Raw genomic sequence first — 22,555 nt, 5'->3', positions numbered from 1 at the left:
TCTATTTACTTGCTCCACTGGTGAACTAACCTCCTCTCCCATAGTCTCCTGCCCCCCCCCCCCCATCTTACTAGTTTAAAGTCCGCCCTGTAGCCCTAGCAAACCTCCCCGCTAGGATATTGGTCCCCCCACGATTCAAGTGTAACCCGTCCTTCTTGAACAGGTCACTCCTGCCCCAGAAGAGGTCCCAATGATCCAGAAACTTGAATCCCTGCCCCCTGCTCCAATCCCACAGCCACGCATTCATCCTCCACCTAATTCTATTCCTACTCTCACTGTCGCGTGGCACAGGCAGTAATCCCGAGATTACTACCTTTGCGGTCCTTCTTCTTAACTGCCTTCCTAATTCCCTACACTCTCGTTTCAGGACCTCTTCCCCTTTCCTTCCTATGTCATTGGTACCTACATGTACCACGACCTCTGGCTCTTCACCCTCCCACTTCAGGATATCTTGGACGCGATCAGAAACATCCCGAACCCTGGCACCAGGAAGGCAAATTACCATCCGGGACTTCCGGTCACCTCCACAGAAGCGCCTGTCTGAGCCCCTGACTATTGAGTCCCCTATTACTATGGACCTCTTTCTTCTAACCCTACCCTTCTGAGCTACAGGGCCGTCCTCTGTGCCGGAGGCTCGGCCACTGTCACTCCCACCAGGTAGGCTGTCCCCCCCAACAGTACTCAAACGTGAGTACTTATTGTCAAGGGGTACAGCCACTGGGGTACTCTCTAGTACCTGCCTCTTCCCCTTCCTGACTGTAACCCACCTATCTGCCTCCCGTGGTCCCGGAGTGACCACCTGCCTGTAACTCCTCTCTATCACCTCTTCACTCTCCCTGACCAGGCGAAGGTCATCGAGCTGCAGCTCCAGTTCCCTAACTCGGTCCCTCAGGAGCTGCAGTTCGGCGCACCTGGCGCAGATGTGGACGTCCGGGAGGCTCGGAGACTCCAGGATCTCCCACATCCGACACCAAGAACAACAAGCTGCCCTCACACTCATACCTCCCAAATAACTGAAAATACAAGAACTAAAAGATAAGCCTACTGTGCCCTCTGAGCCCAAGCCCTACACTCTGCGCCCGGCTCACTCCGCTGCCCGCTTCTTAAGGCGGCGTTCTTTATATATCTTCCCTCCTTCCCGGGCCTCCTTCACGCGCCTGCGCAGTCCCGCCTCTCAGAACTCCGATCTGAGAAGCAATTGGACAATTTGAAAATGGCCGCCGCCGCACTTCCTCTCAAGCCTCGCTGTCCTCTTCCTGTGCCACATTGTTCCATATTTATATTCTAAGTTGGGCTCTAGGAAAGTTGTCTGCTTGAACTGCAGCCTTGGGGGATTTGCTGTTAGATGACCAGCAAACCCTCCTGGGGATTGCTCCAGGCAATCAGTCACAGCTTGCAAAGACTAAATTCAAATTTGAAGGAGTGAATCAGAGTCTGACTTGTATAGCCAGTATTAGATTGTATAGCGTAATGTAGCGGCTTAGTGTAGGGCCAGTGATCGGAGTTTGCTTCTCACCACTCTGTAAGAAGTTTGTATGTTCTCCCTGTGACCTGTGGATTTCCTCCGAATGTTCTGGTTTCCTGCTACGTTTCAAGCATGTACAGGTTAGGTTTAATGGTTAGTGAGCATGCTCTGTTAACAATGAAAGCGTGACACCACTTGCTGACTGCTCCCAGCATATTCTCGCACTGTGCTGCCCACTGATGTAACTGACGGATTTCACTATGAGTTTTGATGTACATGTGGAAAATAATGCTAATTTTTAAAAATCTTCATGTCTTGTGATTTGCTGATGGTTTCTGTCATTGCTTTCAGCTCAGTTTGCTGCTTTCCTGAAGCAGAATATGTTGGTGAAGAAGAATCTGAGTGTAGGCAACTCATCCTGTGTCTTTGGTATGTATATGTGTGTCTGTGTGTGCACGTGCGTAGTTTGCTGTCTTCAAGTTCCCTTGCTCACTCTTCTTCCCGCTGATCTGTGCACAAGTTCTCACCAGGCTGCCCACTCTTCCTTTCTTTCCCCAGCCCCATGCAGTGCTTTCTGCCAGTGCTAGGGTTAACCGCAGCACCAAGAATTAGATATTTCATTCGCTTTGAAAGTGAAAAGCTTGGATCTGAAATTGCAAAGGGGAGGGGCAAAAGTGGTCTGTGTGCTGTGAGCAGTGGCAGACGTGGACCAGGCTGTGGGGGAGAACTCTCCTGCTTTACTGACAATAGTACAATCAGCTCTTTTATTCTCACCCACAAGAAGAGGTGGCGCGGAAATACCAAAACTGTACAGGCAACTTTATGCACGTGTGGCCTCCTCCGGTTACATAGTCACGGAGCACTGCAGCTTAGAAGGACACTTCAGCCCATTTAGTCCATGCCAAACGACTATTCTGCCTAGTCCCACCAACCCACACCTGGACCATAGCCCTCTATACCCCTCCCATCCATGTACCTATCCGAATGTCTCTGAAACATTGAAATTAAACCCCGTCCACCTCTTCCACTGGCAGCCCTTTCACCATTCACACCACTCTGGTGGCGGTGAGTGAAGAACTTTCTTCTCAGGTTCACCTGGAATATTACACCTTTCAACCTATGATCTTTATTTCTAGTCCTTCCCAACCTCAGAGAAAAAAGCCTGCTTGCATTTACCCTATCTATACCCCTCTATCAAATCTCCACTCATTCTTCTACCTTCCAGGTATTAAACCTTTCCCAAAAACTCAGGTCCTCAAGTTCCAGCAACATCCTTGTAAATTTTCTCTGCACTCTTTCAATCTTATATCTTTCCTGTATAGATGACCAAAACTGGACATAATACTCCAAATTAGGCCTCACCAACATCTTGTACAACTTTGACATATCATCCCAACTCCTGCATTCAGTACATGATTTATGAAGGCCAATGTATGAAAAGCTCTCTTTATGACCCTATCTACCTGTGCCACCACTTTCAATGAATTATGGATCTGTATTCCCAGGTCCCTCTGTTCTACCACACTCCTCAGTGCCCTACCATTCACTTTACAAATCCAACCCTAGTTCGTCCACAAAGGTGCAATGCCTCACACGTGTTTCCATTAAATCCCATCTGCCATTTATCAGCCCATTTTTCCAGCTGGTCCAGATCCTGCTGCAAACTTTGGCCTTCCTCACAGTCCAGTACATCTCAAATCTCAGTGTCATCCATGACTCATCACCCAGATTGTAGATATAGATGACAAACAACTACAAACCCAAAACTGATGGATCCCTGTGGCACACCACCAGTACCAGTCAGTCTACTATCACCGCCACATCTGTGTGTAAGTAAGGAGTAGTAGTTGCCACTCGGCCCCTCACGTCTGCTGCACTGTCCAGTGGTATCCTTGCTGAACTTTAACCTGGGCACCACTTGCCTGTGTCTACCTCGTATCCACATCTCAGGGAGTCTTTCCTGGGCCCAACATATCAGTGCAATCATGGGGAAGGTACACCAGCAGCTATATTTCATGAGGAATTTGAAGAGATTTGGTAGGTCACCGAATTCCTACAGATGTACGGTGGAGAACATTCTGACTGTTTGCCTCTCTCGTCCAGCGCCACCTAGCCTCCCGACCATCTTCCTTTCTTTGCTCTACTGTGAGTGCCCACAAGAAAATGAATCTATATGCTGACGTATACGTCCTTCGATAACAAACTATCTTTGCACTTTTGAACCTTTGAGGGCATTTTCAAAAGGCAATGCATCAAGAAGTCTGCATCCATTTTTAAGGATCCTCCCAATCCAGGACGTGCCCCATTCTCATGGCTATCATCGAGGAGGAGATGTAGGAGCCTAAAGACACACATTCAGTGACTTAGGAACAGCTTCTTCCCCTCTGCCAATAGATTTCTGAACAATCCATAAAGATGCACCTCACTTTTTGCTCTCTTTTGTACTACTAATTTATATTATTGTAATTCGTAGTCATTTTTATGTCTTGCACTGTACTGCTAAACAGCAAATTCCATGACATATGTCAATGGTGATAAACCTGTTTCTGATTTTGAATATTGGAAACTTGGACATAAAATGCTGGAAGCACTCAGCAGGTTATTATCAGTGATAATAATCCTGATTCTGATCCCCAATTCCTCTATTGATCCGTAGTTCCGGTGTCCTCGGACCAACAGGATACAGCGGAGAAGGATGACGCAAAGGCACAGCTGAAGCGGAGGCAGCCTTCAAGCCCAACTCAAGTCGTCTCCAAGCCCGCCAAACGTGCCAAGATCAAGGTCACCATTCTGTCCCACGGCGATGCGTCTGCAGCTGCATCCATGCCTTACGCTGGAGCCAAGGAGGGTGAGCGCTGCGCTCTGGTGTACTGGGTCTGCTGAGCACACAGATCCCGGGTTACGGGGTCCCGTGGCCATTGAAAGAGAGAGGGGAAGGCAGACGTAGAAGGGATATACTGGTCGGAAAGCTGGAAAGGCTGATGCTGAGGGCAGTTTGGGTAGTGAGAGACTGTTGTGATGCCTGAGGAGGAAGTGTAGGGTCACTAATCGATACTGGGATTACAGCATTTGTATATTGGTTTATTTTTGTATAGTCAATTGTAATAATTTTTATTTAAATATGAATTTGTATATTTAATTAGTGTCCCCACGTTTTGTGGTTTTCCTGTCTCGCTCCTGATGTTGTTGGTATTGCTTTTTCGTTGTCACATCTACCGTGATCCAGTGAAAAGTTTGTCTTGCATGCTGTTCATTCAGATCAGATCATTACACACAGAGCATTAAACAATAACAGTGCAGAATAAAGTGTGACAGCTACCGGAAGAGTGTAGTGTGGATAAATCCAGTGCAAGTACGAGGTCATCCAGTGGAGATTGTGAGGTGGAGTCCAGCTTACTGTACAAGAGGACTGTTCCAGAATCACTGGGGTGGAAACTGTCCTTGAGCCTGGAGTATGTGTTCTCAGGCTGTTGTCTTTTCTGCTGGGTGGGAGGCGGGAGCTGAGAGAATGTCCAGGGTGGGTGGGGTGTCTCATTAAGCCGGCTGCTTTACTGAGACAGTGAATAGTGTAAACAGAGTCCACGGAGGGAGGCTGGTTTCTGTGCTGTGCTGTGCTGAGCTGTGTCCACAACTCCGCAGTTCCTTGTGGTCACGTGCAGAGCAGTTGCCATATCAAGCCGTGATACATGCAGAGAGAATGCTTCTGTGGTGCGTTGATAAAAATCGGTGTTGGAGATAGAGAGCAAAGCTTGTCTTGCACATTATTCATGCAGATCAGATCATTACACAGTGCATATGCAGAATAAAGTGTGACAGCTACTGGAGTGCAGTGGCAGCTGGTTTTCTGTCTGTACAGTGAGCCTATGGAAGGATTTGATCTGATAATGGTGAGGTGGGTCTGCAAGTTAGTCTCCAATTTACCAATTGCTACACGTTTCATTGTGAGCCGCCTGCCCTTCTCCTGGCAGGTCCGGTGCAGAGCTGATCCTACTGAGGTTTAGACACGTTCCTCTCAGACCTGGACCACGTCACCGGTACTGGGATCCCCGTTCACACCCTTCAGAGCTCTGCACGTGCTGGGTTAGGGGTCTCCTCCGGCTGCAGTCTGTGGGGGAGGGGGCACGTTGAGTCCATTAGACAGAGGAGCAGAATTAGGCTATTCAGCCCATCGAGTCTACTCCACCATTCAATTGTAGTTGAGTTATTATCCCTCTCAACCCCATTCTGCCTTCTCCCTGTAACCTTTGATACCCATTCTTATTGTAAAGGGTTTTTTTTTCTTTTTTTCTTTGTTATTGTGTATGTAATCAAAAGGGCTTCTTTTGTTTTGTTATCTAGCAGGAATGCTTCTTTGTTGCGAGAGAGTGCTAGGAGAATTGTATTCCTTTGTAAACCAAATGGGGATTAATGTTCTTTCTTCTGAGTCTGTAAGCTTTTGTTGGCGGGCTTTTTGGGAGATTGGCGCGAAGGGGTCTTGAAAAAGGACACAATGCTGTAAGCTGGGCGAGGATCGGACCCCAAGCGGGGGTCCGAGGCCGGGAGGTACTCCGAGGAGGGGGGGGATGAAGCTAGATGTGCTTGGTTGACCACTCGGAGGGTTCTGAGCTGTGAGTCGAGGAGTTCGGAGGGGATTGAATGGTGGCCAGAAGACTTCTGAAATTGAGCTCCAACGGTTGTGCACGAAGTGGTTTGGACTTTGATAAGTTTGGCACCTTTTCTTTATTTTTTCTCTTCATATATACTGTATCGTTATTAATCACTTAGTTATAGTAACCTTTATAAATTGTACTCATTTAATCGCATATGGTGTACTGTCTGTTTTTGGGCGAGGCGGGGACATCACACAGCATCCACACCAGCTGATTACCCAGTTTGGCGGGGCCGAAGGCTGCTCCCCCAGACGAGAACGAGTGTGAGCGAGCCTGAGGTGACCCAGGGGGTTACATTATAAAGGACCTGTCAACCTACACCTTAAGTATACCCAGTGACTTGGCCTCCAAGGCCGCCTGTGGCAATTAATTCCACAAATCCACCACTGTCTAGCAGAGGAGGTTCCTCTCACCGCTGTTCTAATGGGACACCTATTCTGAGGCTCTGCCCTCTGGTCCGAGACTCCCCCGCTATTGGAAACGTCCTCTACATGTCACTCTGTCTAGGCCTTTTCGTATTTGATAGGTTTCAATAAAGTCGCCCCTCATTCTAAACTCCAGTGAGTGCATGCCCAGGACTATGTTAACACTTTCATTCCCAAGATAATTTACGTGAGCCTCCTCTGTATTCACACCAATGCCATCACATCATTTCTTAGATAAGTGGCCCAAAATGCTTCACAAGTCTCCCAATGTGATCTGGCCAATGCCTTATGAAGCATTTTGGGGGAGAAGCAAATACCTTTCACCCTAAACATTTTTTTTCTCAGCTGGCATGTTAGCTTAGGGCTGTCATCTGCTCTGACCTCTGGTTTCTTCCTCCGTTTGGCAGGTGGTGTCCCAAAGCCCCTGACGTTATCCGTCAGTCAGCCGGGATCTGTCACCAAGGAGCTGACTGGGTTGCTCACGAGTCAAAGGTAGGTGCAGCCTGGACCGCGCCAGTAGTCATTTACCGGCAGTGGGTCCTTACCGACAGGGATGACTCCAACAGGCCTGGTGCTGCGCTTCACATCGGAAACTGGGTGGATCTGACCAGGTCTGCTGCTGGGTATGAGAGCTGGCCTTCAACGGCAGGGGTGCCTGACGCAGCAGTGGTCTTCGGGTAGCTCATTTGTAATGTTGGCTTGTAATGCAACATTCGTTACAAGCGTGGGGAGGTTTGTTGGAAGGGTCGGGCCCTAGCTATCGCCCTTTAACCTTCAGGTTCCTGATCCAGCATGGATAACTTCACTCATCACAACATTGAACTAATTCCACAGCCTGTGGGCTCCACAACTCATGTTCTCCGGTATTATCTATCTCTATATAGTCTTTTCCACATTGGTTGTTTGTTAGTCTTTGTTCATGTATAGTTCTTCGTTAATTTTATTGTTTTTTTTTAATTTTCCTGTTAATACCCGCAAGAAAATGAACCTCAAGGTAGTATATGGTGATATATATGTACTTTGATAATAAATTTACCTTGCACAGCCACCATAGGGAAAATGTTAAATACGGTTATTGAAGTTATAGCAGGGGCAGTTCAACAAATTCACAGCACAAAATTCATAATATATTACCATATAAAGCAACGAATGTGGAAAAATAAAAATATTGACAACATGGTTGTGCTATGGGACTGTCGGTTATTCTCTTTGTGTGAAAGTCCTATTCATCTCATTCTCTCTCTCTTGTGCCTAGATCAGCCTCTGTGGACTCATTCTCCACTTGCCCCAGTACACTCTCCTCAACTGCCCTGACCAGTAACACAACAGCCAGTGCCTTTCACAGCATTCAGGCCCGGATGTCGTCAGCCCCTGGCTCTACCGCACCATCGCAGCCTCACCTGGGACCTGCCACAGCAGGTATGTAAACCGAGTGTTTATTCCCTTCACTCCAAATAACCACCAGAGAATTCTGACAGTGGGCACAAGACTCAGTAACAAAGGGATCGGCAGAAAGACAAGGAGGAGGTAGGGGACAGATGCCAAAGAGCTGGTTGATGAAGTCCATGAGCGTGAAATGCCAGGGGAAGCAGAGTTATTTGGGAATTTCCACTGGATCAGCATCTGAAGGAACTGGGGATGAGGGATCAACAAGGAAAGGAGAGGACCAGCAAAAATATGATACCTCAGTCCTAGAGCTTAGAACAGTACAGGCCCTTTGGCCCACAGTGTTCTGCACTTAGATCAATCGAATCCTTCTTCCCTGCATTGCCCTCCATTTTTCCCTATCCATGTGCCTAGCTAAGAGCACCTTAAATGTCTCTAATGATCTGTGTCTACCATCGCCCCTGGCGTCCACCACTCTGTATAAAAACAAAACAACTACAGAATCAAAATTGGATTTAGTATCACTGACTTGTGTCATGAAATTTATTGTTTTGTGGCAGCAGTACTGTTTAAGTTAAGAAATATATAATATATAAAATTAAATAAGTATTGGAAATAGAGTAAATATGTTTCTGACACATTCTATCCTTTCCTCCATCACATTAAAATTATGGCCTCTCATATTAGCTGTTCCTACCCTTGAAAAAGGTGCTGGATGTATCACGTATCAGTACCACTTAACCTCTTATCAAGTCCTCCTTCGTTCCAGAGAAAAACTGTAGCTTGCTCAGCCTTTCCTCATGAGACATGCCTCCTCATGGTCCAGGCACCATCCTGGTAACTCACTAAAGCTCTCACATCCTTCTATAATGAGGCAACCAGAACTGAACACAATATTCTGAGTGTGGTCTAACCAGGGTTTTATAGATCTGCAACATTACTTCCTGGCTCTTGAGCTCAATCCCCGACTGATGAAGGCCAATGCACCATATATCTTCTAAACAACTTATCAACTTGCATGGCAACTTTGAGGAATCTATGGACTTGGACCTATGATCCCTGTGTTGCTCCACACTGCTAAGAATCCTGGCATTAACCCTGCATTCTGTCTAGAAGTTTGAATTTCCAATGTTTTTCTAGGTTGAACTCCATCTGCCACTTCTTAGCCCAGCTCTCCATCCTGTCAATGTCCCCTCGTAACCTATGAGAAACTTCTACACTATCCACAATTCCAGCAATCTTGTCATCTGCAAACTTACTAACCCACCCCTCCACCTCTTCATCCAAATCATGTATAAAAGTCGGAAAGGGCCCAGAACGTATTCCCGTGGAACACCACTATTCTCTGACCTCCAGACAAAATATGCTCCTACCACCCTCTGCCTTTGGTGGGCAAGCCAATTCTGAATCCATGCAGTCAAGTTTCCCTGGATGCCATGCCCCCCGACTTCCTGCATGAGTCTATCATGGAGAGTCTTGTCAGTCACCTTACTAAAATCATGTACACCGCATCCACTGCTCTAATAATCAATTCGTTTTGTCACCTTGATGAAGGACAGGTACGTGGATGGGAAAGATTCACAGGGATATGGGCCGAGCACTGGCAAATGGCTGTAGCGTAGATGTGCATCTTGGTCAGAGTGGACTGGTTGGACCTGTTTCCTGTCATGATTACTGTGTGCTTTCTGTTCAGGGACGCCGTCGGCCAGCTGCCTCCTCCAGGGACTCAGCTTTAGCCTCCAGGACATGGGAACAAAGACCACCAGTTTGAGCTCCACCACCTCAACTCAGGTACAGTAAACAAGGTGCCCAGTGTCTGTCGCTTAACAAAGCTATCATTCACTACAAACGGGGAGGGAGCACTTTTTGAGACTCTTTCAAACCTGGATCAGTAAAAACAGACATTTTCAGTCTTTTATAAGGGGGGATAGGTTTCAGTTGGCCAAAACCAGCGGCAGTTAGGCAGGAGGTTCCACACCACCAGGTTAATACTGTAACAATTATCAGGTTCCTGAACCAGCAGTGTTCACTCATCTCAACACTGAACTGATTCCACAACTTCATTCACTTTCACGGATTCTTCATCTCAATTTTTTCTCTATTGCTTATTTATTATTATTTTTTCTATTTTTTATTTGGGTAGTTTGATGTCTTTTGCACATTGGTTGTCCACCTTGTTGGGTGCAGTCTGTCATTGATTCTGTTGTGTTTCTTTGTATTTCCTGTGAATGGTGATGAATATGTACTTTAATAAATTTGCTTTGAGCCCCCACAAGTCACAGGATTCACTCTGACCTCCGGTTGGACAAACGTTCACATGAAGGTTTCTTTAGGAACCCGCCCTGCGAGATGTGTAACATTGGGCTATGTGGTCTCTGAGCACTTGGAACCGTGTGAATGGAGGGTGCCGTGGCTCAAGGACAATGGGAGACTTTGGCCCTGTCCATCCTCGTGAGCCTTCTGCACTCCAGACCAGTGTTAAAGATCGTGGGGCAACAGGGTTGGTGTAGTGATTAGCATAACACTTCAGAGTACCAGTAACTGGGGTTCCATTTCCACCCAGTCAGTATGGAGTTTCTACGTTCTCCCTGTGAGTTTTCTCTGTCTTTGTTCCTGTCTCCTCCCGCACTTCAAAGACGTACACATTGGGGTTGGTGAGTTTTGAGTGTGTTACGTTGATGCTGGAAACATGGCCACACTTAGGCAGTGCCCCCAGCATATTCTCGGACTGTGTTGATCGTTGACACAGACATCGCCTTTTTCTGTATGCTTTGATGTACATGCAACAAATCTAACCTCTCTCTTAATCTCTGGTGAGCCTTCTGCTCTTCAGTCCAGGGTCTTCTGGGTGTTCATTGATAAAGATCAGAAATTGGGTTTATTCACAGCCCCATTAGTGTTGAAGTGTGAGACTCCTGGCATGAAAGTGCTGGGGGATTAAACCCTCCAGGGCAGCCTTTGTTCTGGAGGGATGATGAACTGGGGCATGGGAACCCACAGGGATTCCCACCACTGCCTATCAGGAGTTTGTATGCTCTTCCTCCGGGTGCTCCGGTTTCCTCCCACAGTCCAAAGACGTAATGTTAATTGGTCATTGTAAATTGTTCTATGATTAGGCTAGAGTTAAGTAAGTGAGTCGCTGGCCAGTGTGTCTTGAAGGGCTGACTCCTGGCTTTATTTCAGTTTTAAAAAATGTTAAAAGACAATGGTGATGGTATGAGGATAGTGTTGGAACAGGGTACAGAGGAGGACATGAGTTGGTTGGGTGACTGGTGTCAGTGGAGTTCCGTGTGATGTGTCTCTGCCTCTGATTCAGTCCCAATGTTGTTCACAGGCCCAAACCGTGAAGAGCGCGAGCTCGGCTCTGGGAGCCGTCACCACCACAAACCCCGTTGTCCGCACGGTCAGTGCCTCAACGGCTTCGGGGACTCTGACCGGCAAACCTACTTCCATCCAGCACCTGCTGAGCAATGGTGGACTGGCCAAGCTGACTGGCAGCTCGGCTGGCCTGACAGGTAACCCCTGAACACCCTCGATGGGTGCCACTCGGGCATGGGAGTTCACGGTCCAGCACTCTGACGTTGTCTCAGTGCATCGGGTTGATAATGTAGCAGGGATTTGGAGCATAGCATAAAATCAGACTGGGATTGTAAAGCCCAAAAACAGCAGCAGGAGGTTCCGTGCTCTGTAATCAACTCCTGGGGAGATTTAACTCCACCTGAGAGAATCTCTCATGACCTCAGTTCACCCTCATCCAAGGGTGACTGCACTCGTTCTGACCATGTGACCCTCCATCAGTACCGTTTTTGCAAACATACAAAACTTTATTCAAATATAAATGGCATACAAAGGTTAGGGGTTACAATACAGTTTAGTTACTGAATTCAAATTAAAATATAGTAATTAGGGTCCAAAATGTACTCAATTCCCTGTGGGAAGGCTACTGTTCCTGGAAATCCCCCACTGAACCCATAGCGATCGCATGCTTCCTCTCTGAGGACACTCCGGCACAAATGTCACCCTGGAAGAGGGGCAGGCAGTCAGCTCAGGCAGAGCCCTCCGCAGCCCTCAAGTGGCCATCTTGCCAGCCAGCCAGGACATTCTCTAAGGTACCCACCCCCTTGTTAGGTGCCCGTAAACCAGGAGCATGGGTTGAAGTGCAGCCTGAACTGGAGGAGCAGCCCCTTCAGGTATTCCAGCAAGTGCTCCAAGTAGGCTTGGACTGACTCCTCCCACCCACAGGAGGGTATCTGAACTTGCTCAGAAAGCTATTACATGGTGCTGCCCTACGCTGCCCCCTCTACCCCAGGTCCCCAACGTACAGGGGAAAGGCCCCTTCATACAGCGATTTCTACTGGGGGCCTCCCTCACTGCCTGATGTGCCCGGACAGCAATGAAGTGAAAAGTGCACGGGCATCCCATACAGTAACAGTCTTGGAGCATTGTGCATTGGCATTGTGGGTATCTCTGTGAGGCAGCTCATGCTGTGTGGGACCGCCTTGCGAAGGAGACCTTGGGTCTCACGATCACCTCCAGTGGAGCCACTCCACACCCCTGAGCCAAAACCCGCACCCCCTTTGTGACGAGATCAGAGGGGACCCTACACAAGGCCTGCAGTAGCTCCCGGTAAAAGCCTGACAGCCCCCGCATTGTGGCAGAGCTAATGCTCAGTGCCAGGAGCTGCTTACCCTCATGGAGGCAGTGTCCCTGGCGAAGAAAGTGTGTCGCCAGTGCGTGCAGCCTCACTGCAGAATCCTGAGGAGGAGAGCTGCTAGCTGGGTATATACTTACACCAGTGACTGACCTCCCTTTGCAATCAGAAGATTCAGGGCTGCAGCAGACACCCAGTGCCTCCTGTTGCCTGGAAGAAGCCCACCAACTTCCTCTGCATCTCGGCGACAAATACAGTGGGTGGGACTGAAGGGCCCGACTGGTTAATGACTAATTCCTTGCCCCGGAGTGAGATTACATGGAGTAGACCCGACCAGCGTCCCAGCCGGGCGTCTTTTGTCTCCAAGTTCCGCCATTTCGCCGGTGAATTCTCCACAGCAGAGCTTGGGTAAAGGTGGTGTGTGGCACTCCATGCAAGTGGTCTTGGCTCCTCTGGCAGTGAGTCCCTCTTCCAGTGACCCACTGAAAGTCCAGAGCACTTTCTCCGGTGGACCCTGAGAAGACCCACTGACGGTCTCACATCCATCCGCTGTAGGTCTACAGGGTCGGTGAACGTAAGGAGGACACCATGGACTTAAGCTGAAAACACTGCCCTCATCTCTGGCTTATGCAGAACCAGGCCTGTCAATCACTTCCGAAGAAGGCACAGGAAAACAGTAAAGTTGCCCTGACATTGGGCAGCCCTGACTCACCCCTCCCAAAGCAAAAGTGCACTGTCGAGGATCCTTTGACCTGTATCAAGCACACCACAGCAGCGGACAACAGACAAACTTGGGCAACTATCTGCGGTCCGAGTCCGAACGCACAGAGTCCAGAGGAGGTAGTCATGATCCATCTTGTCAAACACCCTCTCCTGTTAAAGAGAGGGAAAGGCAGCTGACAGGCCAATCTGAACAGATGGATGAGGTTGCTTGCAAGGTGGATATTGTCCTGAATGGATCGGCCTGGGACAGTATAGGACTGGTTTGGGACAGTACAGAGCCCAGACAATTGGCGATTGCCCAGGTAGACATTGTATTTGGAGCACAGGATAGACACCACCAGGCAGCAGTTCCTCATGCGCTGAAGATCCCCATTTGGCAGCAGGACCATGACTGCCCCACGCCAAGAGAGGGCATCTCACCTGTCGTCAAGCTTTTGCCCAGGATCCTGGTGTAGTCAGCACCCAGTATGTCCCCGAAGGCCAGGAGGAATTCCACTGCCAACCCGTCCAACAGAGCAGCTGGTTAAAGGTGCTGGTCAGTTCCTCCAGTGATGGGGAGAGTCCAGCCACTGGACAACCTCAAGTGGAGGGATGGGTTGTGGATGACACAAAGGTTGGGGATGTTGTGGATAGTGTGGAGGGCTGTCAGAGGTTACAGCGGGACATTGATAGGATGCAAAACTGGGCTGAGAAGTGGCAGATGGAGTTAACCCAGATAAGTGTGAGGTGGTTCATTTTGGTAGGTTAAATATGATGGCAGAATATAGTATTAATGGTAAGATTCTTGGCAGTGTGGAGGATCAGAGGGATCTTGGGGTCTGAGTCCATAGGACACTCAAAGCTGCTGTGCAAGTTGACTCTGTAGTTAAGAAAGCATGCGGTGCATTGGCCTTCAGTTGTGGCATTGAGTTTAGGAGTTGAGAGATATGTCAGACCCTGGTCAGACCCCACTTGGAGTACTGTGCTCAGTTCTGGTCGCCTCAATAGAGGAAGGATGTGGAAACCATAGAAAGGGTGCAGAGGAGATTTATAAGGATGTTGCCTGGTTTGGGGAGCATGCCTTATGAGAATAGGTTGAGTGAACTCGGCCTTTTCTCCTTGGAGCGACGGAGGATGAGAGGTGACTTGATAGATGATGCGAGGCATTGATCGTGTGGATAGTTAGAAGCTTTTTCCCAGGACTGAAATGGCTAAAATGAGAGGGCACAGTGTTAAGATGCTTGGAAATAGGTACAGAGGAGATGTCAGGGGTAAGTTTTTTACTCAGAGAGTAGTGAGTGCGTGGAATGGGCTGCCAACGACGGTGGTGGAGGTGGATGCGATGGAGTATTTTAAGAGACTCCTGGATAGGAACATGGAGCTTAGAAAAACAGAGGGATATGGGTAACCCTCGGTAATTTCTAAGGTAAGGATACGTCCGGTGTAGCTTTGTGGGCCGAAAGGCCTGTATTGTGCTGTAGGTTTTCTATGTTACTAAATCCTCCCACAGCATTCCCCGCAGCTCACTTCACGGGTATGGCGAGAACAGCATCACATAAAATGAGTGAGCTTCTTTAACGATTCTCACCAGATCTGTGATGGAGAAGCCATCCTCTAACTGCAGCTCCACAAGTTTCCTGCACACACCCATCCATTTCTCCAGAGAGTAAAAGAAAGGTGAGGCATGGTCCAGATCTTCTAACAGCTGGCCCTTTGATCTGGTGAAGGCACCTCGGGACCCCTCCAGCGCTTCCTCCTTGCCCTGGTACTTCTGGCAAAGCAGTGTTTGGGGTCAGCTGAGACATCAGGTCAAGCAGCTCTATCTCGATCTGGCACACCCACTTCTTGATCCACATCATTGTGTTTTCCTTGTGTAACCCTCAGGTTTGGCTAGCATGTGTTTGTCTAAGGGAAGACAGCCTCTGGCTCAGCCAAACTGAGAAATCTAGTTTGTGTGGATGCTGCGTGATGAGTTGCCCGGTTGCAAATCCAAACCACAAAATATCAGACAGTACACCGTATGCATTTAAACAATTGAACTTTATAAATCTTAATCTGACTATAGGGTAAGAAAAAAAGGGCCCATTTTAATGAAACAGTCTAACGCACACGTTGGAGCTCACGATTCCGTCCATTCGTTCCCCATCGACCTCCTCCGAGCATCGCTGACTGTCGGACCCTCGCTCCGAGTCCACTCCGTCCGCCGGTCTACCAACTCTTTCCATTCGCATCTTCTCTTTTCATCTCTCGCTGACAAAAGACCGTGAAATCCCTGCTCCCAGTCACACAAAAAAGAACAACATACCTCTCATACCAAACCCCCACTCTCTAGTCATAACCCAAATATTGCTGCTACAGAGAAACCATTTCATTACAGAGAGGCCATTACATTAGCAGTGTAACCTTACAGCATGTTACACTTGCAAAAATCGGACATGATCTTTGTCCACGTTCTGCCAAAGCCTCTGGGAGGGGAAACCCCTCTGCTCTCTCCGCCTAGAGCAGACGGAACAGGACTCAGAACTGACCATCCTTATTGAAATGTCAATATTGCTGACCCGCTCACATAAGCAGAAGGTTTAGTTCTGCCCAAACCAGGCGGTGGTCTGAGAACGGCCACCAGCACGCAGGAGACATGTCGAGTCACAAACCACTACCTCCCATGGCTGTGGTGCAAGCGGTACGCTATCCAGGCACGCGGTGAGATCCAGTGGGCGTCCTGATTTGAGCATGTTTATTTTCAATATCTCCGGCTGGAAGTTTGGGGCCAACAATATTGCCACCCCTCTCAAATTGGAGCTGAGTTGGCTCATGTAGACGGACGCAAATCCAGGAGGATTTGTCTCCCAGAACAGTGTGGGTTTCCTGCAGGAAGCTTACTGCCTATCACCGCTCCCTGAGGACTGAAAGGTGGTGGAACCAGTGGTAAGACTTCCTGCCACCATTGATATTGTGGCTTGCTACTGTGACTTACTTGATAGTGCAATACCTTGCCAGCACCTTGGTTAGCAGGAGCAGACTGCCTTACACCCCTAGCAGGACTTTCAGGAGCTCCCTCCCAATCACTTACAAATCCCTTCTTTTGAAGAATGGTGTTGGACTGATCGCATTACCCCAAGCAGGTCCGTCCATCATCTATTTGGGCCATGCCTGTGCTGGGAGTCGGCTAAGAACTCCTGAATTTCCTCCGTGGTAAGGCTCACTGCCAGGGACATGCTCCTCCAGCGTCTCGGCTTCAAAAGACTTCTAGTCTCTGTCACTTCATCCCGGGCCATCCCCGTCCTCACTATCCCATTCGCACATGCTCATCCCACTACTGGAAACAGCTCCGTTCTCGCTGTCACAAGCCCGGCTCCCCCTGGATCTCAACAACCTGCTCGGGTTGCCCCCCCACTGCCCCCCGCTCACCGACACCACTACCGTGCTTCCTGCCCCGGGTTTTGGAATTCCTTCGCTCTCCTGAAGGGCCCTGGCTCCTCCTCCTCCTGTGGACGAGAGGCCTGGAGATTTTCCTTCTTCCTCTTGGCCTTCCTGCCCTTTACCTTGACCCATGCCTCCTCGCCAAGCGTGCAGGGTCAGGAAGGCCAACGAGGGGGAGGCCTGCCCAGGTTGAGGTGGCAGTCTGGCATTTTGGGCAGTTCTGACAAATGTGCCCAAACTCCTTGCGGGTGTGGCATTGTGGCCAGCCCATGGCCCAGCAGATTGGATAGTGCTCCCTTCCATGCCACAAATTAAAGTGCCCCTCAGCATCCCCGTCCATTCCAGCTCCATGAGCACCTGACGATGGAAGTGTCTACATGTGCCCAAAGTGACTTCCACTCAGCTTGAGAAACATACGGCTGACAAGGAACGATACCTCACACAAAGAACGCAGGCGAGGGAAGAAGTCTATGGAGATGAAAGTCTGTGTTATAGAGAGTCACCCTCTGAACGGAACCTGTCACCGACTCTTTCGGCACATTTATCCACCTACTCAGGGCCAGCAACTTCGCTGTACTGGACCAGAGGTAGAAAGGGGACTTTGATGCCTCTTAATGCCAATTATACCCCCAACTAACCCTCATTCCCACCTACAGACATAGGCACGAGAGTGAGCACTCATAGGTGCAGCGATATTGCATTGCACCATTTTTTATTTAGAGTCTGAAAGGTGGTGGATCTTCAGGACCTTTCACCAGAGGCTAAGGTTTGAGCTGCAGCCCGCCATGTTAGACCCCCACACAGTCTGAATTCAAATGCAAACGAATTAACTCAGTCACAACACATATCAATCTTCTGAAGAGCAGTTCTGAGAGGAGAGTAAAGTCGGTAGTCTCTGCTAGACAGGCAGGGAAGTTTGTGCAGTGATACTCCAGCGCTGAACCTCCCTGTGCGCAGCTGGGCCACTTCAATGTTCCTCTATCCGAGCGATAGTCCAAGAGTTCACCACAAAGCTCTTCACCCAGTCGTCCCAGGCCGAGTACTCCAGCTGGAAGGGTTTACCAATGATAATAGCCGGAGAAATTCGCTCCAGTACCTTCCCAGTAAAAGTGGCAGGCACAGTCACTGCCACAGCCTGCGCACATAGCCTTCCTTCAAGAAGCAAACTACTGCAGTCCTCTGCCAAAGGTGAAATACTCTCTCCTAAACCTTCCTCCGTCCTCGTCACGGTTCTTTGGTGTTTATTCCCAAAATAACTTGACCTTTTTCCAAGAACTCACACATCACCGCCTGTCCCGCGGTGTGGCCCTGCCTATTGCACAGCGTGACCCTCAGTACTTCCCCTCTTTTACACAAAGTTTATCCAATGGCTACAATATCACAACAGAAGTCTGCGGAATATCCAGTACTGAAAACTAAAACACCCAAGCACAGAAGTACCCCGGAGAGGGGCAACCAGTCAGCTCGGACAGACCATTCAACTGTCCACTGACTGGACCCACAAATGGACTACTTGGCCTGGCGCAGAGTGAGCCTCTCCCCTTTGCATCGGGTTCAGTGTGACGCCACCTCAGTACTTGCTGATATCCCCCTGAAAGCCTGTGCGTGTCAACTCCTACAGATGTTTCTGACTGTGCTCGTCCTTCTCGTTGTGCAGGGGTGAAGCCTCCGACCACCATCACTGTGACCCTGAGGACGCAGGCGGGCCGCGTGTCCACCCTGGGCCAGCCCTGTACCACAGGCAGCCTCGGCCTCGAGGGGATGGAGCCTGAGATCAGGGGTTCAGAGGCCCAGACGCAGCAGGTGAGTGAACACCGCAGAGATGGGTGGGAGGGTGGAGCGCTGACCTACACCAGACAGTGATACTGAGTCTGGGCCCTCAGTACGGCTTGTGATTGGGCAGAGCAGTAAGGACTAAGCAACAGTTTTATGTGTCACTTGTGCATTGAAACAAGTCCTTTGCATCAGCGACCAATGCAATCCAAGGATGTGCTCAGGGCAGCCCGCAAAAATCGCTGCACTTACAGCACCAATATAGCATGCACACAGCTACCTAACCCTAACCCACACGTCTCTGGAATGTGGGAACGAACCACAGCACCCGGAAGAAACCCACGTGGTCTCGGGAAGGAAATGCAATCTCCATACAGACAGCAGCGACAATTGAACTCCGGTTATTATTACTAATTTTTTTTGTATTTGCAGTTTGTCTTCTCCATATGGCTTGTTTGTCGGTCTTTGTGTGTAGTTTTTCATTGATTCTATTGTATTTCTTTGCATCTACTGTGAATGCCTGTAAGGAAACGACAGGTGACAGTTATGGTACCAGAGGACTGGAGGGTAGCTAGCGTTGTTCCGCTGTTTAAGAAAGGCTCTAAAAATAAACCAGGAAATTATAGGCCAGTGAGCCTGACATCACATTAGTAGTGGGAAAGTTATTGGAAGGTATTTTAAAGGACCGGATATATGAGTATTTGGATAGAAACGAGCTGATTAAGGAAAGTCAGCATGGCTTTGTACATGGTGGGTCGTGTCTAACCGAACTTTTTTGAGGAAATTACCAGGAAAATTGATGAAGGCAAGGCAGTGGGTGTTGTCTACATGGACTTTGGCAAGGCATTTAACAAAGTCGCATATGGGTGGTTGATCAAGAGGTTCAGTTGCTGGACACTTGAGATGAGATAGTAAATTAGATTAGACGTTGGCTTTGTGGGAGAAGCCAGGGAGTGGTAATTGATGGTTGTCTCTCTGACTGGAGGCCTGTGACTAGAGGAGTGTCACAGGGATCAGTGCTGGGTCTATTCGTCATCCATAGACAATAGACAATAGGTGCAGAAGTAGACCATTCGGCCCCTCGAGTCTGCACCGCCATTCTGAGATCATGGCTGATCATTCACTATCAATACCCAGTCCCTGGCTTGTCCCCATAACCCTTGATTCCCCTATCCATCAGATATCTATATCAATGATCTGGAGGATGTGGTTAACTGAATCAGCAAATTTGCGGATGACACCTAGATTGGGGGTGTGGTGGACATTGAGGAAGTCCGTCATGGTTTGCGGCGGGATCAGGATCAGCTGGAAATGGCAGATGAAATTTAATGCCGACAAGTGCAAGGACCAGTCAGGGTTGGTCTTACACAGTGAACAATAGGGCACGAGGAATGTGGTAGAACAAAGGGATCTAGGAATACAGATCTGTAATTCATTGAAAGTGACGTTACAGGTAGATAGATCAGTAAAGAAAGTTATTGGCATGCTGGCCAAGTATTGAGTACAGGAAATGGGATGTTATGTTGAAGTTGTATAAGATATTGGTGAGGCCTAATTTGGAGTAGTGTGTGTAATTTTGGTCACCTACCTACAGGAAAAATGTAAATAAGGTTGAAAGAGTGCAGAGAAAATTAGGTCTAGAGGACCTGAGTTATAAAGAAAGATTGAATTGGTTAGGAATTTATTCCTTGGAACGTAGAAGACTGACATTTGATAGAGTTATTATGAGGGGTATAGATAGGGTAAATGCAAGGAGGCTTTTAAGAGAAGTTTGGATAGGTAATGGATGGTAGGGTTATGGAGGGCTATGGTCTCGGTGCAGGTCAATGAGAGTCGGCAATTTAAGCAGTTCAGCATGGAATAGATAGGCCAAAGGGCCTGTTTCTCTGCTGTAATTTTCTATGACTAAGACTCTAAAATGAATGTCAGGGTTGTATATGGTGATATGCGTACTTTGATCATAAATTTACTCTAAACTTTGATTGCTGATGCTCTAAAAGTGTTTTGCTAGCTCTTACCTTACTGTACCAGAGGCTGAAAGATGGGCAGGTGCAGGTGTAATTTTAAAATAAAACTATGATGATGTTGGTATTTAATTTCCACGAAAGGGAAGACATTTTAATACAGTTACCCAATGCCTTCATCACTTCTCATCCGGAGAACTGGGCGAACCGTCATGCCATCAGACGTTGCAAAATCCTCCTGGCCCCTTGGCATGGTCTAGATGGGCTGAAGGGCCTAGTTCGGTTCAATAGTACACTCATTGCTGTCCTGGCCTGGACAAACAGCCACGGCTGTTCTGACAGAATTGTGCCTTCCAACGTTAGATTCTCCACAGACCCCAAGTAGGTCCTGCTACACCAAGGGGTGGGGCGAGGGAACAAGACAGTGGTATACTGGTGGGAGGGAGTGAGCTTGCATCCTTGACATTGAGTATAGATCACATGAGATCCCACGGGTCATATTCTGGCAAAGAAACGCCATTTCCCATCTCCAGCTGATCAATCTTTGTGGCTTCATAATGAACACATGGACAGGGCCACAAGTGTATTCTTGATGGGAAAATTTGATAAATTGGTTTATTGTTGTCACATATACCAAGTACAGTGAAAACTAGCTTTGTATACCATCATTCAGATCAGTAGTAATAATGACAAATGGAATGCTAGAATTTATTTTGAGAGCGCTAGAATATAAAAGCAAGTAACATCGAGGCTTTATAAGGCATCAGTCAGGCACCCTCGAGCACGGTGGTACGTGCTTTGTTGGGGTCATGCCAACTGAATAAGTAGAGGAGCTAGGGCTCTTTCTTGTTCATGGTGTTTGTGTGATTGGACCAGGGCAGGCCAATGGTGATGTTCTCTCATAGGAACTTGAAGCTGAAAGCACTCTCAACTACAGCATTGCTTGCACATGTGCTCACTAGCACCATTTTGAGGCTAACACTTACTTGGAAGAAAATCGCATCCTGTGGTGTTCCTGGGGTTGTGATTCAAGTGGCTGGTCCAATCTGCTTCCATCTTCAGATGCTGACTCAGAAGCAGTAACTCTGACCCTCTTGTTTTCTCTTTGCAGTGCTCAGACCCTCTGCTCCCAGTCCCAAGACCCCAATGTATCAGCACTGTTGACCAGACCAAAGTAATCGCGGCACGAGACGCAAGCAAAACTCAGTCCCCTGCGGAATCAAGTTCAAATCCCCAGAGTTTATGCTCAGCTGTAGGTGAGTCTGCAGTCAGTGAAGGCACATGCTGACTTTGACCTCAGTCTATATTCAACATTATTGAATATTCAAAGGCCTAGGTAGAGTGGATGTGCAGAGGATATTTCCTAAAGTAAGGAAGTCTAAGACCAGAAGGCACAGTCACAGAATACAAGGTCATCCCTTTGGAACAGAGATGAGGAGGTGTTTCTTCAGCCAGAGGATAGTGAATCTGTGGAATTCATTGCTATAGGTGGCTGTGGAGGCCAGGTCATTGGCTCCAGCTACATTGGACCCTTTCTAGTTCACCTTCTGCTCAAACCAGTGCACTGATGATGTCAGAGCCTCTGCCTTTCACTCCATCCTGTCCCACCTAGAAAACGATGCCTTGTACGCCAGGATGTCATTCATCGACTTCAGCTTGGCGTTTAACACAGTCGTCCTTCAGAGGCTGGTGGGTAAACTGCCCTCATTGGAGCTCAACGCCCCTCTCTGTAACTGGGTCTGAGTTGGCAGTTTCATCTCAAGCTCTATCACACTGAGCACTGGCGCCTCTCACGGTTGTGTGCTCAGTCCGCTGCTGACTCATGACTGCACTGCCAGATCCAGCTCAAACCACATCATCGAGTTCACGGATGATACTACAGTGGTGGGCCTCATCAGCAACATTGGTGAGTCAGCATACAGAGAGGAGGTAGAGAGGCTTGTCAAATGTTGTGTGAGAACAACCACCATTCTCTCAACATGGACAAGACAAGAGAAATGATGGTGGGCTTCAGCAAGATGCAGGTCGACGATTACACATCAGTGGCTCTGCTGTGCAGAGAGTGAAGAGCACAAAGTTCCTTGCGTGCACCTAATGGACGATCTAACCTTGACCCTCAG

General features: G+C 48.5%; 1 protein-coding gene across 2 annotated transcripts in view; it reads left to right on the top strand.

The window, feature by feature from the left end:
- kansl3 (KAT8 regulatory NSL complex subunit 3) overlaps positions 1 to 22,555 on the top strand; it is a 58,188-nt gene that overhangs the window by 28,878 nt on the left and 6,755 nt on the right. The window contains exons 14-21 of one of the 2 annotated variants that reach the window (XM_059967792.1): positions 1,817 to 1,894; positions 4,122 to 4,313; positions 6,947 to 7,031; positions 7,795 to 7,958; positions 9,619 to 9,716; positions 11,260 to 11,440; positions 18,356 to 18,501; positions 21,547 to 21,691. In XM_059967792.1, the coding sequence (XP_059823775.1) occupies positions 1,817 to 1,894; positions 4,122 to 4,313; positions 6,947 to 7,031; positions 7,795 to 7,958; positions 9,619 to 9,716; positions 11,260 to 11,440; positions 18,356 to 18,501; positions 21,547 to 21,691 (1,089 nt within the window). The remainder of the gene's footprint in view (positions 1 to 1,816; positions 1,895 to 4,121; positions 4,314 to 6,946; positions 7,032 to 7,794; positions 7,959 to 9,618; positions 9,717 to 11,259; positions 11,441 to 18,355; positions 18,502 to 21,546; positions 21,692 to 22,555) is intronic. The other variant, XM_059967800.1, reaches the window with a different exon arrangement.

Source organism: Hypanus sabinus, chromosome 1 (assembly GCF_030144855.1).
Source record: "Hypanus sabinus isolate sHypSab1 chromosome 1, sHypSab1.hap1, whole genome shotgun sequence".
Lineage (NCBI taxonomy): Eukaryota > Metazoa > Chordata > Chondrichthyes > Myliobatiformes > Dasyatidae > Hypanus > Hypanus sabinus.
The sequence above is the reverse complement of the archived record's forward strand: the minus strand, read 5'-3'. Positions and strand labels throughout refer to the sequence as shown.